The sequence below is a fragment of the Heliangelus exortis genome, chromosome 7, assembly GCF_036169615.1.
Source record: "Heliangelus exortis chromosome 7, bHelExo1.hap1, whole genome shotgun sequence".
Lineage (NCBI taxonomy): Eukaryota > Metazoa > Chordata > Aves > Apodiformes > Trochilidae > Heliangelus > Heliangelus exortis.
In genome coordinates, this window is record NC_092428.1 from 22,864,075 (window position 1) to 22,883,153 (window position 19,079).

General features: G+C 41.5%; 1 protein-coding gene across 1 annotated transcript in view; it reads right to left on the reverse strand.

Moving 5' to 3' along the window:
- The window catches only part of RET (ret proto-oncogene), a 77,195-nt gene extending 74,959 nt beyond the window's left edge, over positions 1-2,236 (reverse strand). The window contains exon 1 of the mRNA XM_071749323.1: positions 1,854-2,236. Coding sequence (XP_071605424.1) covers positions 1,854-1,899 — 46 coding nt within the window. The 5' untranslated portion in view covers positions 1,900-2,236. The remainder of the gene's footprint in view (positions 1-1,853) is intronic.
- Positions 2,237-19,079: the final 16,843 nt, after the last annotated feature.

Consider the following 19,079-nt stretch of genomic DNA (forward strand, 5'->3'; position numbering starts at 1 on the left):
CTGTGCTCCTCCTGCCACAGACACACAGATGACATTGGTAATATGCTCAACTTCTTGAAATAGCTACAAACACAATTACCCTGAAATGTGATCCCAAACGTATACAACTTTTCATCTCCATAGTTCTATTACAAATTAAGGGGAATCGAGTATTAAACCTCACCTGTCAAAGCTGAGAACATAAACAAAATTAATATTTGCATTTATAAGTATAAGCAAGTGATATAAAAAAAAAAATTCTACTTGGCAGTCTACCGTACTCCAATAAATTAACTCCTAAAATATTCCTCCAAGCTACGGACAGATCTAGCAGTTAAAAATTTATGGTGACATTTAATAATAAAAAGTCTTTCAAACTGATTTCCAACTGCTTAGGTCTGAAACTTAAAGAAGGGCTTAGGTATCTGAGTGGGGAGAACACAGAGAGAACTCCCTTTCAGAATGAAATTAATTTACAGTTACACAAATACAAGCAGAACCAAATGAGGGCTCAACTCAATGGGAAACAACTAAAAAAAAAAACACAACAAAAAACCAAACAAATGAAGATGCATTTAAAAAAAAAATTAAAAAAAACAAACAATAAACACCACAAACGATCTACAAACCAAAAACGTTTGGGAAAGCAGCTTGGGGGTTCCAAGCACCAGTTAGTTCAGTAAAACAATATTTTGAGGCATCCTGGCATGAACAGAAGTTTATCTGTCCAGCTTAAATGGAAATAGCTGAAAATCATTTTCAAGCAAATGCATGCATGTGACTCATTCTGGCTGATGAAACCATACCCCTCAAACTGAAGGACTTAGGTAAATTACCTTTCTCCTAATTCTGCCAAAAACATTAAAGAAAATGGATTTGCCAAAGATAAAAGCAGAGTAGGCATAATAGATCACCCATTAGTAATACAAGTATGGCTAATTCTTTCTGACAGTGAAATGACTTCAGATAACACCCATTCTGTATTTTTAATAAGTGTTCAGATGCATTATACTCCATATAGTTGATTTCCAGACAACCTAGTACCAGTAAGTTTTTAGGAAAATCAGGCCTTAACAAATAACATATTTGGAAGTGAAAAAGTGAGGACAACTTTCTGTACATGACAAAAAAAAAAAAAAAAAAAAAAAAAAGAGAGGCTTGGTAATCTCCGCAAGTTACTGAGAATAGTTTAAGATGGTGTGAACTAATACGATTAGTTTGAAACAATAAAAATAAGGAAAAAGATGCACATTTTACTGAGAACTCCAAGTCCAGAATTAATATTGCACTTTATACCAACTCATGCCCCTCGGTGTTGTTTTGGGGTTTACTTTTTCTCCCAAGTGCATTTTTGGTGGGCAAGGTTGTAGTGCATTCTCTACCAAACAACTTCTGATTTCTTGAAGTAAACATCAGAAATGCATTGGCAAACAAAGCCATATGGAAGAAGGAAGATAGAATGGGTTTTCTGTTGGCTCTAGAAACTTGACATCTGAGGATAGCATCATCTGTGGTACGAACCAATCACTTCACATATTTCGATCATTTTCATTTATCAATCCAAGCTCCATTTCATTTGGTGATGCAAAAAGCTCCCGGAGAGGGGACAACAGAGAAGGAATAACGTTTTGGAAACTTAAAATGGGAATACTCCTGAATACTCTTCCCCTTCACATCATAAATTTAAAGAACAAGGAAACTCACATCTGTTCTAACTTAGCTTTAGAGTTTAACAGAAAAAAAAAAAAAAAAAAAAGTATTAGGGGTTATTTATATCTTGTTTGTGTTTGGGGAGAAATTTGCGGAGCCACCGGTGGCAGAGCTCACCTAAGCCCCCCCGAACTTCCCGCGGGGCCAGGTTCGGCGGTACTTACCCCCGCAGAGAAGGAGCAAGCCGGTAGCCCAGCCCGCCGAGGGCATCTTCCCCCACGCCGGGACTCCCGCGGCCCCTCCTCGGCAGCACCGGGCGGGCTCCGGGCCGCTCCCCGCGGGCTCTCAATCGGGCCGGCCCATGGCAGCGGCAGCGACCCGCGACGGGACGCACCGAGCCGAACCGGGACGGGACGGACGACGCCGGGATGCCTCTTCGGGATGCCGCTCCTCCCGGGTACCGCCCCTCTCCCACCGACCGGGAAGAGCACCCGTGCCCCTCAGCGGTGCCGGCGCCTCTCGGGTTCTGCGGGGAGAAGCTCAAGTCGCAGGCGAAACCCCGCTCCTCCGGCGCCGAACCCGCCGCCGCCGCCGAACCCCCCGTGCTCTGCGCGGACGGCGGCACCGCCCGGCTCGGGCCGCCCCCGGCCCCTCCTCCGCGCCCGGGCCGCACCGCCCGGGCCGCCCCTCCCGGCGGGCAGCCCCCGCCCCGCCCCGAGCATCCCCGCGGGCAAGGTGCGGGGCAGGGGCGGGTGGGAGAGGAGGAGCGGGGCCACCCCCGGGGGGACCCGGCCCCCGTAGGGCGGCAGAGGGGAGCGGCGGGAGGAGGAGGAGGAGGAGAAGGAGGGGTCCGGGAAGGCGGGAGGAGGGAGAGGGGGGACAGGCGAGGCGTGCAAACACACCAGGTGCGAGACAAAGCAGGGACAGGCGCTGCGGCACCAGGAGGCATCCAAGTGGACGCCTCCTCCTTTCCCCCCCCCTCCACCCCCGCCCCAAACACATTAAACGTGTTGAATAATTAATCTTTGGGAGAGGAGACAATTTTTGCTTGATGGCAGGAGGATGCTGGAAGAGATGAGCTCCACCTGGCAGGCAACCAAAGTAACCCGGAGAGCCAGCATCCCGCTTAGCGGAGAAACGCCACTTTTAAACCGCAAGCGGGGAAAAAAATTAAAAAAAAGAAAAAAAGAAAAAAAAGAACATCTACCCAGGCCAAACCAAAAATACGCTTTTAAGAACAGGTCGGTTTCGGTGCGAAAAGCGGTCCGAAAGAGCCGGCGCTAACAAACACCTCCCCATGCACTGCGTGCTCGGCTGCCGGAGCTGCCCCCGCCCGCCGGACCCGCCCGATCCCCGCTGCGGCAGCCCCGGGACGGGATCGGCCCCGCCACACCCGCCCGCACCGCAGCCGCGCAGCCTCCGCGCTCCCCAGCGGGCCGGAGGGGCCACGAGGACCTGTGGGCTGAGGGAAAACCCTGCCCCTCGCCCGTCCCTTCTCCTCCCAGGTCACTCCGACCTGCCGGGGAAAGGTTTTTCTCTCCTCCCGCCCTGCCTCCCGCAGCTGCTGCTGTCTCGGCACAGCCGCGGTGCTCTGGAGATCGGGACGTGAGGATGCAGCCAGGGATGAGCAGCTCCAGCTCTGCTCGCTCCCAGCCTGCACACGCAGCAAGGGCAAGGGAGACACAGACGCTGCAGAACGATGCTCGGTGCGATTACACCTAGAGAGAGCTGCTGGCGATTACTTAAATACAAATCGAATAGGAAATTCCCTCTTTAGACTCTGCTTAAAATACCCAAGGCTGTGAAAGTCAAAATAAAGAAATAACCCGGCAGAACTGATAAAAGAACTCGACTGTTTTAACTTTTCTGTTAGATCTCCATCAAGCATTCCCATATTCTCCATCAGTCTTGGGAAAAAATTTAGCCAAGTGCAAGCCCTTGAAGGGGTTATAACGAATTGGAGATGAACACGAGTGACCACCGTAAATTAATTGCATTTGAATCAGCCTGACAGATAATATAAATTAAGCTTTTGAATACTTACTGACATGCACAAGTGTTTGTAAGGTTTTCAGAGATGCTGGTAATAGAGGGAGCTGAGAAGCATATTTGGGATGTCTCCATAAACCGAGGGAAAGGCTGCAGCAAAGAAACAAACATAAAACATTAAATCAATGTTTTGTGCAGAAATGTCTTACGTTAAGCTGAGCTTTATCTTAAATCATATTTAAAAGCTCGCACAGTATACAAATCAATATTGATGCCATCTAAAATACACTACTATCATCTGCACTGATAAATGCCAATTTCCATCCAGGACAAAGTGACTTCTTGGAAGAGTTTCAAGGACTTCCAATCTCTTCTGGCATCTCAGCAGCTGAAGCTGAAGCTCTGCTCTTCTGCCAACTTCAGACTCTGCTCCAGCACATTAAAACTGGTTTTAGATGCCATCGTGTTCGTCATACAAGGTCATCAGAATGATTTTTTTTTTTTTTTCATTTGATTTCCAGGCTTTTAAGTTAAGCAGATTTATACGTGTTCAGAGGATCATAACTTAGGGACAGCACACAGAGGAAAAAGTTGCCAGCTTGGATGAGAAAGGGACTAAACATCAGGGACTAAACACAGTGTCCTGTGATCACCACTTCAGTGTTGATGCAGTCACCCATCCTTCCTGGAGCTGCTCTCTTTTTTCACCCAGTACCCCGCAAACCCTCAGCATGGAAAAGTGATGGTATATTAAGGAATCATACTTCATCCAGGAAGCAAAGCCTACCATACAGAAGACAAAAATAACTGCAGCATCTTCTGAGACCCTGCAAAAGCCTATGACAATGGAGAGGTTTTGAGTTTTCACTCAAAAATCAAATCTGGTGGAAAAATGGAAACACTTCCTGCCCAGCCTTGTTTCCACACTGCTAGAGAGGCTCAGCACAGCCTGCGGGGCATCTGCCCTTGAGTTACTAGAGCCTAAAAACCTAAAACCACAAGCCTAAAACCACCTGCCCCTTCCAACAGCTAACTTCTACTCTGATATGCACAAAATACACATTCATGCCATTCACATTTTCTTTGTCTGAAAGTCTTTCAAAAACTGAATGAAGATGATTGCCAGTAAAATGGAGACTAAAAAGCTAGGTGGCCTCAACTCTCCAAATTAGCTCAAGCTTTACAGTCATCTCCCATCACTCTCCTAGCAAAAATACTTCAGAAATAAATTGACTCTTTCCTGCAGGCTGCTGCAATTGTGAAACTATGGCTCAGTCTTTTTTTTTTTTTTTTCTTTCCTGCTTTGAGTCATTCAGTTGGCACAGCAGACTAAGCTATTAAATTATTGGGTTTTTTTTCTTTTTTAAAGGCACCCTGAGATGTCTTGATATGATAATGCTTCCTGAAACTGATGCTAATTGATAACTGTTTCTTGATTTCATCAAAAGTCTTGGATTATGCTCATTTAGTATGAGGACAGGACATTTGAGGACAATTCCATCTTTCCATGTTTTCCAAAAATTCAAGCATGAGCTTTGAAATATTTTCCTACACAAAACTTCTTCTTGAACATTGTTTGAAACCCAGTTCTGGATCACATCAGGACTTTTCCCCCATGCTATGAGGTTGGTTTTTGTAGAGTCTGAAGCGCTATTCTTGATCGTGTGTGCAAAAAAAATTATAAAATGACAAAAATTGCTTATTAACACTTAAGATTACCTTGTGATCAAACTGTCAAGTCTTTCATATTTACGACTGGGATGACACTGAACAGATATTTTTCCTAAGGAAGGTCTCATTGTAAAAGGAACCATCAAATTTTGATACCTTCAATGATGAAGAATTTATCTGCATGGCACACTTGCTTCCTGTTTTTCCAAAATCCATGGATTCCAAAATCCATCTTATCCTTTTGTCTGCTCCTTTGTTTCTCACTTGTTACATACAGCTGACAGTCAAGGTGCACAATATCCACACAATCAACTTCTTTTTTATCCATCTGAGATCACTGGAAGAGGGAAGAATAGTGTGTTCTGCTGGAGTGCTCACCCAGAAGAGCTGTGAAATGGTTAGAAAACCCCATTCTTATGAGAAAGCAGCAAACCTATGATGAGGCACCTAGAGAAGGGAACTAAGAAGATGCTTCTTTCACATCAGGAGGAAATAAGTCATTTGTGGAGAAAGAATGTCACCAATTGTCCTGATCACAAGAAGTTTAAGGGCTCGGTGTGGTCCATTAAACAGAGTTCATAGAAAAAACAGGATTCTTGCAAAAACAGTGACAAGGCATAAGCAAAGATGCTGTGCCAGGAAAAGTAGAAAAGCAGATTATGAGCCTGGGCTAGACCAGGAAGAACCAAAATCCTTTGGCCACCCAACAAAGCTCTCTCTCCTCTGAGCTGGCTGCTACAGGACTGCCCTCATCACTGCTGCTGCTTGGCAAGAAGGTTGGTAGTTTCTCCAACAGAGAGTAGTTTGTGTCAAGGGAAACAGAATAAAGGGCTTTGGATAATATATTGCTCTGCAACTCTGCAATGCCTGAATTCTGGCCATTGGGTTTGTTTCACAGAAAGCATAAACTTAAGTATCAAAACCCTTATGAAATCATAAATTGCACCCATCTGGTTTCTTGGGCAAAAGAGACCTCCATGTCTGATGCTATCAAAAGTCAATAATAAAATACTTTTCAAACTACTGATTTATCTGAAATTTCCTCCTGCTTGGCTTCATTGCTACAGGTTTATGTGAAGTAGAGGATGATGATGCTAGAATGTTTCCACACAAAGCAAGAAATCTCTCCCTGTTGTTTTGTTTCCACTAAGTTGCTCACCTTGACTTGCACCTGTCAAGATACTTTAGCTCTTAAAATTGACAGGAACCTCTAGCTCAGTGTTTGTATCACTGTTGGAAGGACATTCCTGTGAATGCCATAGTTGGTACCTGTTATATCAATTAAAAGACAAACTGTGTGCCTGTTCCCTGTGATGCACACTGACAATCAACTGCTGTGCTTTCAGCAGCACGAGTTTCAAAACCCAGAGTCCAACCCAAATCTGCATTTTGGGTACTGTTAGCAGCCAGAACACAGGAGTGTGATTCAAGCAGGACACAAACCTCTTGCTGCACGGATGGGCAAGGCTGATGGGCACCTCAGAGAGCACCCAGCAGAGCTGCACCAGCATCCATCAGCACAGGAACATCCCCAGGGCAGTCTCAGGGACAGCACCAGGGCTGATGGCTCATGATTATCTCATTTGCACAGACAAATCATTTTTGCCTGGAACTGTACTAAAAACATCATCCCAACAGTTGTAACCCAGAGGCCCCTCGGCATTGAGACTCCACACTTATTCCATTATTCCAGAGGCATTAATTTCCCTGAGGTATTAACAAACATCAGTAGGATAAATTTCTCCATATCAGTATGAGCAGTAAAGTTCTTCTGAACTTTGAAGACTGGATTTTTCTAGCTTTTAAACAAACATTGTGAATCTGCCTGGAAATATTATGAACATGAATAAGCACTTTCACACATCCCCCCCTTAGAATCAGAATAGTAGGGGGTAAAGATGTTTTTCCACAAGTTACAGTACAACTACTTAGAGAAATATATTGAAACTGGCAGCTGATAAATTAAAACCAGCTAAGACAATATAAAACATTCTTTGTTGACTCTTCTCCAGCTCCATTTCCAAGAGATAATGTACTGCTATGATCGTAGTGATAAAAATGTTATTTTCATCCTTGTTTCTCAGAAGTTGGTGTTGAATATAAGAGCCCACCTGAGAGATGGGAAAGCTCAAGAGCTTAGAGCCCAGGTTATGGCCAAGACAAGTTTCCTGCTCACTGCCCAGCTAAAGTATGGCCAGCCTGTGAGATTGTGATTCTGTTCAATGCTCAGTCTGATCTACCCACCCTGTTTTGCAACTCACCAAAAGTTCTGAAATATGTAGATAACCCTGAAAAAATACTCTGTTATGGACTAAAAAAAAGAAAGAATAGTAACAACCAAGTAAAACCATGGTTATTTCTGAAAGTCCAGTAAAGATCTGTGAGCCTCAGCTTTTATTTTCTTCATTAAATAGGAGACCTGTCTGCAGAGAACTTGAAAACATGACCACAGCATGTCCTGAAAAGCAAATCTAGGGTTTCTAATATGATGATTTAAAAATAACTAACTCAAAACATACAGATGCTTGGGGTTCAGTATGAAATGCAGTTAAACAGCTGACAAAAGCACACCTGATAGTTTGCAGTCTCCTAAACCACCAGGTCAAATTCTGCTGGGGAAGACCTGACCAAATCATGACCATTATTCAGGCATGAACATGGGTATGGAGGCACACTAAAGTTAATGAAGAGAAGATCACAATAAATGGAATAACAATTAATTTTGTTCCTATAGGAATTAGCATAAAAATATCAAATTCAGGACTTACAAGGGACTTCACCTCTAAGTTAACCCGTATTGGGTTAAATGATCTCCATAATCTGATTTACTTTCAGCACCTTGTGTTACTAAATTGTAATCATTAGAAACCAGGAAATATGGTCTTAGGCTAATTCACCAGATCTGGATTAATACTAAAATGTAGCTTTAAATATATGGGACCATGGTCATAAAAGAAAGCACTCAGATAGTTAGGTCACACATCTTCATTCATGCCATGGTTTATAGAGGCACGTTTGCCCCTGCATTCTATTGATCTCACAGGATGTGCTTTTCTATTACACGTGGACACAGTCTCTACATTTAAGAACATTGCATTAAAAATGAAATCAAGAGCTTGCTTGTGAGGAAATGTGATAAGGGAGATCGCCCCATACATTTTTTATTTGCTCTAAGTCTCATTCAGTACCAGCTAGAAGTCAGTGGAAGAAGCAGTGCCAGAACTTGTAAATTCTTGGGGTCAAACCCAAAGATATAACTTCAAAATAACACACCTGTGACAAACAGAGGATGCTACTTTGTCCTCCCAGTGCATTCAGGAAGGCCTGGATCCTGTAAATGCAATATATATAAATACATATTTATTTATACATAAATATATAAAAATACAACTATATGTACTCTAACAAATACTCTGCATGAAGGGGGTGAACTCAGATTGAAAAGTTAAACTTGTTTGCTATTTTGAGTGCTCAATACTGTGACACTGTCCTTGGGTGTAAGCTTTCCCAGTATGATATTTCCTAAAGTCTTTTAAAATCAGAATTTCTGGATTCCATCATGTGAAGCCTCACTGAGTGCTGCGTAAGTTACCACAAGAATTTAAATGCCTGAAAATAACCATTCTAAAAGAAAAAAAAAAAAAGTCTATTGGACCAATTCTGTATGTAGACATCATATATTATAAATATACAAGATATTAGTTTAACCTGGTTTTCCTAGAGAACAAGACCCAAAACAGCAACGACCGCCACCATAAAATGAACAAAAAGATACCACAATTGATCTCTGTCCCTTAAGTTTGGAATTTGATCATAATTTGGCCTTAAAAAGGATGAGAAAATTGTTCAACTCATCATGACCAATAAAAGGAGAAGTGGATGCTAAGTCATGGCCAGCCCTGTAAAGATTCACCCCGAGACAAGAGGTCCCTGACCCTCTAACATCCTGCATGGCCCTAAGGCTCTGTGGAGTGGAAAACACATTAGAAACAAATGGACCATTCTGGGATTTTAGCAGAAAGTCTTAAGAAAGTGCTGAGTGTGCAAGTTCCTTTAGTTAGAGGCTTAACACAGGCAAATGTGGGTTCATTTTCAAAAACATGGGAAAATCTGTGCTCCTTTCCCTTAGGTCCCTGCTCACAATGCCAGGTCATGAGAGGTTTTCAAAGTATATATATATGAAAAGAGCCTTTCCTACCATTTATTTCAGAACAGGCACATGTACATTATATAAAAGTGTGAAATACTGATTAGTTGGATTTTGGGGAGAGGAGACAGGGTCTCTGTCACAGAGCACAACAAGGCTCGGCCTGTAGTTTCTCTGGTACAAAGAGCAACAGGAGCACAAGACAACCAGACACTGACTCTAATACACCATTTAAAACTTGTAAGATTTAAAAATTATAAGAATTTTTTTTGCCTTGGTGTTGCAAAATCAAGTCATCAAGGCCAGTTTTATATTTATACTGTTTCCAGACAGATGAAAGTATTTCTGTTTAGTGGCATTCTGCCTACCTTTAGACACATGCAGAGGAACAATATAAGCCCTTAGAAATTCATTCTGCTATTCCTCTGTGTCTTGACTCCCATGAACTTAAAGCACAGGAATCTGAGCCCAGGAGAGAAAGACAAGAGAAACTTGAAACACCTGAAGCAGATAACAAAAAGTAGGTTACCATCATATTTTTAATTTATGCACATGACAAGAAGAGATGACAGTCATAAATACCTCCTATTACAAAGGGACAGCCAGTTTCTCTTTTAAGTTAGCCCAGTCAGTTCAGTTACTGAAAGTCTATTTCTATTTGTTGGGGCTGTGGAAAATTTTGTATTTTAGTTCAGAAAAAATATCTTGGATTTCTCTGAAGCAGCATAAATGAAGGGAACTCTTTCTTCTTTCTATCCCACAACTGCAAGGTGTCTCATAGCAGCTCACCACAGCTGTTTCCCTGCTGTCAGCAGGGAACTACAACTATTTAACTACAACTAAGAGCTCAAGGAACACAAGTAAGGTCACACAGGTAGTGGTTGATGTTAGGGAGCAGGCACACCACTCATTAACTGCAAGAGAAAACTTTGGAATATTGGCTATTGTCCCTTAGACCCTGGCAACCCAAATTCGTCAGACAAAATCTGAAATTCTCTTTTTTTTTTTTTTCCCCATTACACTGAAATGTTGCTCAGTTAACACCTGGTAGAAACTGGATTGACTGATCCAAGTAAACAGAAATCAGATGAATGAATGCTTTATCAACTTGCAATCAACATTTCTACAAGTCCAGTATTTCTAAGTTAAACCAGACCTTCCCAGCCCTCCTGTAATACATCCCAAATAAATCAGGCACAGCTGGTCCCTCCACCAATAAATCAGCCACCAAAGGACTAAAAAGTATAAACAACCAAGGCACAGACAGGACAAAAGATTGTGATTGAAAGACAAACTGAGCAGTGAACCTAAGAAGTCAATTTAGAGAGTCTCAACATGTTTCATTGACATACTGAGAAATGCTCCTGGGGGGAAGGTGGTTTTGTCTTTTTTTTTTTTTTTAATGTTGGTTCCTCAGTGAATGCTTTACATAAGGCATCTCCGAATCAAAGGGATATCTGGTTTCTAAAAAAAAACCTGCAAAAAAACCCTGCAAACCCTTTAACTACTCGTGAAGGAGACTGCAAAAAATAAATTCCCAGAGCAGAGAGTTGTAGGGGTGTTGATACAGAAGATGTCAGCTTCTGCAGGCAGGGGATGGAGCTGCCTGGCACCCTGGCAGGATGGTTCTCAGCAGGTGCCTGAAGTTGTGGTGGGGCCATGGAAAGTGCCTCAAGTGATGAGGACTCCCTGTACAATACGGTTTGACTCCTTATATAGTGGTAGTAACTAATTATATAGGTTATTTTTTGAGGGAAACATTTTAATTATATTACATTTTTAGAGAGAATTTTAATATCATTATGCTGACCACAATCCCAGCTCTGTTGAGAAAATCTCAGAGAAGTGGTGTGCTTGCTTTTTTCAAAGGGTGCAGCATGTCTACATTGAAAAGATGCTTAATGTAAAACCAAATTAAACAAATTGTATATTGATAGTAAACAAAAACCAAAAAATTACCTTTCTGAAACAAAGCATACATACCTTTCTAGGCCAGGAAACACAGAAAAGCACTTGCTAAGTTCACCTAAAACTGGCTTGATAGAGTCTTCTAGGAAGCTAGATTGGAAACCTCCTCTGGTGAAGCAACTTCTGTTGTTTTTTTCCAACACAATAACTCTTCACAAAATTGCAGAGCTTAAAGGACATGAAATTAAGTGGTTTGCATTGAAATACAATGTTAGACATTAAGCTGACAGTCCTCAATACCCTCCCATCCAAGAAGCTGGTAGGAAACATAGAATAATAAGACATGCAGAAGAAAGGGCCATAGATTAAGACTCTTTAACCTTGTTAGCTACACTAAGAAAACACTACTTGTCACCTGCTGACATTTTGTTTGGCAGCAGACTGAAAATAAGAATGCCTGCCCTGCCAGAACTAATTTCCAAGTCACTGAAGACTTGAAGAAATTTAAATGGAAAATGACAAGAGAGCTCTAGCCCAAATCAGCTGGAACCACACTATCAGGGTATGAAGTTTGGACTGCTCAGTGTTTCTGTTTCATAGCTTCTCCCAAGCTCTTTAACCTAACCCCCAAATCACAACTCAGAAATAATCTTAAAGGACCTACTGACTTCAACATCTTCCAGCTTGGATTTCAAGGCTTTAACATCCCTTAACCCTGTCCCACAGACCCTGAATTTGTTGGTGTTAGCTTAGGAGTCTTGATTTGGAATAACAATCAAACTCACTGGTTATTTTCAGACAAAGTTATTTTCTCTGTGCATTCACTGTAAATCCAATAAAATCTTTCTAAACACATTTTGAAAAAACATTGTACCTGGGTCAACAACATGTTTATCCCTTTAAACTTTGTGTGAGGATAAAAGCTCTATCTCCCACAAGGTAAAATGCCTGAGATTAGTTTTCCCTCCAGGAAATGCTTGAAACAAGTCTGAAAAGAAGTTTCTATTGATTATTGCCATAAGAATCCTGCAGTGACCTCATAAATGTGATTCAGAGCTTACCTTAGAGAGTGACTTAATGTCTCTACAAAGCCCTCCACGAATAGAAATTCAAAGTATCTCCAACTATGTGATCACATTGAACATTTGTCCTCTGGATTCTTTTCCTGTCCTTCCAAGTTCCTTCATGAACTTTGAGGCACATTTTCTGCTTGTCTGCATCTCACTGTACTTCTCTATATAATTCCTCTCTCTGAGTCTTCTGCTAACAAGTGTTCAAGTGCTTCCCTGAAGACTGACACAAGGCCACTAAGGCTAACATGAGACACACCAAAGGGACCTTTCCTAAGGACAAGCATCATGGCACAATGGAGCAGTGAATGCCATCCAGAAGGAGACCCTCAGGCAGCACAAGCTCAGTCCTCTTCCATATTCCATACAACACCTGGCACCCATGTTGAGGAAAACATCAGGACTGACTTAAGGCTTCTTACCTGGGCAGGATCAGCTCCCTAATGGAATTAGGATCCCAGGTCCAAGTCATCTCCTGCACCATCCTGCTCAGATCAGCCTCTGGAGCTAGCTCCAGGTGTTGGGAGCCTGCAGTGTTTGGGGCAGGAGTGATGATCCAGTGGAAAGGCTGAGTTTCAAGGAAAAGGGACAGAAATTTTCTTTCTCAAACAGAATGTTTCACCTGTTCAAATGTTTATTCCTCAGCACAGCTCAGAGACCTCAGCTCCACAACAAGGAGTGGAAGGGTTCATCCCCTGCACTGGGTGGCCCTACCAGCCAGATGAGCCTCAGAGCTTGCCCAAGGCAGTTCTGCTGCACCTCCAGCTGCATGAGAGGATGTGCTCTGAAACACTGGGTCTGGTAGTGGTACCTTTCCCCTTTTGCACATCATCTGCTTTGCTGCTCTCCCATAAGGGTGATCTAAAGCTTAGCAAATACTTGTAGCTGTAAATATTACACACAGAAAGCCATTACAGTAATACTCTTCATTTGCAGAGAGCAGATCATTCATTAGCTACCCAAAATAGCTGCTGAGCAGCTTGAGGAGAGGAACTAGCAGCTAACAACAGGCATTCAAACCATCAGCAAAAAGCAGAGGCACCTTACCTCAGCAAGCTGGAGGATTTCTCATTTACATAGTTGCTGTGGCAAAAAATATTTCTACTACTTACTTACTATATAGATGCCAGGAAAAGAGCTCACTACAAGTATTAGAACAATATATTTTGGTTTTACTGCTGCGGGGGAAAAGCTGATAATTTATCTTTATGTGCTACAATGTTGTAGCATAGCTGGGAACAGAGCTCAGAATAAATATCTGCAATAAATAATAACTACAGTAGACCCCAGTACATAAGTGAAAAAGGAGGTTCCCCTGACTGCTGGAAGTTGGAAGGGAGCCCCAGATAAATCTGCTCAATGAGGTACAGTCTGCATTGCCTGTGACTTTCAGTCCTCACAAAACACCCTCACCTTGGCACAGCTGAAAAGCAGTTACCAGGTTGCTTTGAGTCAGTCCAGTGTTTTCTCCTTTAGACTCCATCCCTGGAAAACCATAAAGATGGGATGTTTTCTCATCTTGCAAGGGTTAGTCCAGCTGCTAGGTCTGTGGATGAAGTGATGATGGTCTTTGGAGGACTTCAGTCTCATTACTGTGCTAATCTTCTGGTCTGATAAAATGCATGGCTCAAGACAGAGAAAAGGAAGAATGAAGAGTTTCTATGTCAAGAGAAACAGCCAATGTGGTCCTGACAGACACTAGAACATAAAATAAAAAGGTATCCAAGGTAAGGGCAGTATAAGCCTCTGACATGAGGACAAGTAAGATTGAATCTTGGTCCACGCACCAAGAGAAATTGCTTCTCTTATCTGATTTACTCAGACTCTGTTTTGCTCAAGGCTTATACCTTAAAGCCTGGCATCCAAAAGAGCTTCAACCCTCCATGTCATGCAGCTCAGTCCATTCCCCCCTAAAAGAACAAGTTTAACATCTTGCTTCCCAAGCATGCATTTAGATTGCTAATATTAATGGCAGTTTGACTGCTCCATGCAAGATGGGGTGTTGCTCTTCCAGTATTCCCAGGCAGTCTGTAAACTTCTTCCTGGGATATATATCACATATTTGCCACTCCAGAGATACTACTACAAGATATCATGCCATGCATGTGTGGAGAGTCAGGACCTTATGACCCAAGTCCACGTCATCACTTGTTCACTGTGATGGGTCCTGCCTCAGATTTATGATGAGCAAATTTATATCCAAGCCATCCAAGGCTGTTCAAAGCAGAGAGAACATTGTGTGTAAACATATATAACTGTGTTTAAGTTGAGGTGCAATGTAAAGAAGCACTGGGTTTATTATTTATTATAAGAGTATCCACAAAGTATTTAGCATGAGCATCCCCAGAGCATAGGAGGAGTGTCACAATATTAAACCTCATTTCTTTCAACTTGACAAAAAAGTTAATTTGTGGCAAATGGCAAGAAATTTCAAAAAACTATATGTGGACCCTCACAATTATTTCACAGAGCCTTCAAATATTTTTTCTCAGATGAACACTGATCAGTAGTACCTTATTTTTTCCTGACAGATGTCAGCATTCCTTCCCCTACTCACACTACCTCAGGAATTATAAAAAACCTCAGTGTTTTGATAATAAAACATTTAGCTCAAATGAAAAATCACCTTATAATAAAGCGTTAGCCAGATCAAAAAAAAACCAAAAAACCAAAAATCAATTAACCTATGAGGATTTTTATTAGGCAATCATGTAACTAATTAAAACCATTGACTGATAACTGACAACACTGCAACAAAGTTATCTCACTCCTAACCTGGCAAAACCATCTGCCTGCTGCTTGTCCAGATAGTACATGGGCTGACCTGCTTATAGATAAGTCTGCAACTGCTGACCAATCTATTTTTTACCTAGTGGTAGTGTTCCCCCAGCTCAGCACTTCTGACAGATCACAGCTTTGAGTATGAAACATTTCTGAACCATCTCTTTGTTAGTCACAACTAGCAAAGTGCACATGGATAAATCACACCCTTTGTCTCCTTCTTTTCCCTCCTTCCTCCCTCCCCTCTCCACCCCCCCTCTCTGTTGCTTCTTTTTCTTGTCAAACCAACCCAGGCTGAACACTCCTGAATCATCTCTATTAACCTGTAGGAAATTCTAAAGAACAGAGCCTATGTAATACAAAATGACCTCAAATAATTAACATTCTTGAAGTGGTTTTAATCTGAATTTTGTCCAAGGTACATAAATCATCATTCATCTCTCCTCTTCCTGGCAGTGCACTTACTTAGACATAGCAAGCCTTAAAATGATGACATCACCATCCCATGATCCTTCATTATAAGTAATTAAAGCAGTAATATGCCTCAGTCATCAAGCAGACTCACTCATAGGAAATTTCAGGCATAGTGCACCTGAGGTGAGACAAGAGAGCACAGGACTCAATGTTTTTGGTGAACTGCTGGTACTTTGGTGTGAATTTATTGCTGCTGAGAGAGCAGTGCATGTTAACATGCAGGGGGACTAAATTCTGCTATTAATCCATGAGACAGGCACTGCAGAGGTAATATTAGGTTTCCTCTCCACGTACAGCATCAAGGTCTTGACAAGGAAGGAAGGAAGGGAGGGAGGGAGGATTTAGTTTAGTCTGTGCCTTTTTGGATTTTGGCCTTTCTCATAAACACACTGGCAAAGCTCTCAGCATTGCTGTCTGGCTAATATGTTCAGTGACAGGGACAGTACCCAACAGGAACTCTGGTAGACACTCAGACACCTTTCTGCAAAGACTAATGATGGGGAAAATTCTCTTACACTGCTCAGCAAGCTTTGATCTAAAACCAGTAAGTTAGATCAGCTGCCTGAAAGCAAAATACTCATCCAACAATATAGATACTATGGGGCTTTAAATTTGTTGTTGCATGAATTCCAGATTATTTTGGTACTCGTTTTAAAGTTTCAAAATATGCTGTGCTGTTCTCTACATAGAGGGAAAAAAACCCCCACAAAACAAACAAACAAAAAATTTGTCTTCCATGGGCTACTGCAAAACCATACATCACATTGTGTTTTAATTCATATTCCACATTGTAACCTTGGCTAAGTATTTCTCCTGACTAGCTGCTCCAAAATATGGTCTGGTTTGAAGGATTCCTTGAAAATAACTATTCCAGCTCTAGTTGCTTCCATGTTTGTAACAATCTATAGTCCTACTACCATAGCCATATTCCCACTACATGCTGGTCAAGCTTTTTTCTGTCCCATTCTGGATTCCATTATTCTGGCACCATCAACACAATTGATGTACCTGAGCCTAATTAGGTGACCACCATGGCTAGACCAAAAATTTCTGGCAAGCAAGCCACCCAGGATTGGGATTTGCAAGAAGCATGTTAGAAAAAAGGCATCTATAAAAGGAGAAAAATACTGACTTGGTTATTTATTGTTTTCATGGAGACAAACAAATTCTGGATTGCAATTAAGTATTGCAATTTAATAGATTAAACAATACTCAATATCCAAGAAATCCTGGAGGACTGGCTATTCAGAACCTGATAATCTAGAATAACACCTTGATTTATTCAGATTCAAGTTACCCACACACCTTCCCCACACCTACTTGTACCCATCAAGCCCAAGAGGCAAATGGGAGAGGAGAGGGAGGGTCCAGGGGTCATGGTTCTGCAGCTATGATCAAACTTCATGGTATGGTTTTAGGAAACTCATTCCATTTAGTTTGGAAACAAAGAAAAGAAAGGGAAGGGCAAAAAAAGAAGAAAAAAAAGGTGGGAAAAATAGCAAACACAAAAAAAGCAGAAACCACTCCATATGGAAAAAAGCAATGAGGTGCACACTGAATTTCTCATCAGTCTTTTTAGATAAGTAATGCCTGATTCCTTCCACACACATTCTTCCTCAAAGGTTATGCAGTCTATCCCCCACTCCAGAAAAAGATCAGACACAACTCTGTTTCCTAACTAATATTTGTCTAATTATTTCTTTAAAAACGGAAACTCCAGAGCCTGGCTGGGCTTTCAGGTCTTATGTTTTATAATCTAAACATTAGAGGATATAATTTTTTTTCATTATACTAACTACAATTTTTCCTTGCTGCAGTTTAATTTATCTTGCTTTGCTGTCTGTATTCCCACCTCTCTACAGTAGACAAAAATTACAGTTTTCCTGTCCCCGTTCAGTTTACTCGGAGATCAGGCAGTATTTTGTCCTTATTTTGTGGGTAAACCAGAGCAGAAATTATTACAATATTTTAAGAGTGGCAAGAGAAGCATTTCAAGAAGAGCAATCAAACAAACAAACTTGTCAGCCAGTTTTTATATTTGAAACAAATAAAAAAACCCTACAAAAACTAACAGATATACAAGCCTCTATAAGCCCACCTAGAAATTGTCATAGAAATAATACTACTCGGAGAGCTAACAGGTTATATCTAATTTAAGATTCAAGACACAATAACGGGATTACTTAAGAGTAGGAGTTAGCAGTCAGCCTTCAGCCTGCCCAAAATCATCCAGCATTTGGAAAAATGTATTTCACCACTACCTGCAAGAAAAGGTTGGCTAAAGAGCATTATATATCTCTGACCAAAAAGATACATTACTAGCTTTTTTCCGAGACAAAACCCCCCTCTTTCTTTCCTTCTATCATTATCATCTCTTAATTAATCCAACACAAAGGGCTGCTTAATTAGTTAATTCTTCCATTTGTTTCATCTATTTACCAAGCAACATTTTTCATTAAAGAAAAATTTGTACTGCAAGCCTTGAAGTATGATTGTGTCTATAAGATTACCATGGAATGCATATATTCCAGAACGTACAGAACCTCAGATAATATTTAGAAGATATCTATTTCCAAATTATAATTTTAATCATTTCTTCTCTGCGTGAAGAACATTAATAAAAAACGGTTTATATTTCTTTGTTTGAATGAACATCCAGTTACAGTTCTGGTTTATTTGCTCACACTGCTGACATTTCCATGGTCTTTTATTAAAGACCTGATTAACCTGCAGGAAGAGCACAATGTTTGTACAAGGCTTACGTTCCCTAAGCCTACTTCACACCCACATATTGCCTTTGCTTGGGCAGAGCAGGTAATGTCAGCATCCCCTATCATATGACAACACCTTCAGAGGACTGACCTCTCTGTCAATACACCATGATTTATTCTCAGGAACCAGAATATGAGTTTTCTTGCATGCCCAGAGCCCAGCAGCAGCCCCCATGCTGACACTGATGCTGCTCTCTGGTCCTGCAACTCTGCTACCACCACACACTGTGCTGGCAACCAGTTGCAACCAGTAATAATCAACTTTCCCACTGGAGGTTTGCTCTTTCTGGACAAAAGGATTGGTTTAAAAGAAGTGAAGCCCTCTGCATGTAACTCAGATGTGCTCAAATAATTATTCTTTAGAGCTGATCACTCTTTCTGCTGTTCAGGTGACTGTAAAAGTTAAGGCGCTCTCTGCATCATGGAATTATAGAATCCTTCAGGTTGGAAAAGACCTTTAAGATCATCCAGTCCAACTTTTAACCTAACTCTGCTTACCTAGCTCTACCAGCTCACTGCTAAACCAGGTCCCTGAGCATATATCTATGTCATTTTTACTCACATCCAGATGGTGATTCAACCACTTCCATGGGAAGCCCCTTCCAGTACTTAATAACCCTTCTGGCAAACAAGTTTTTC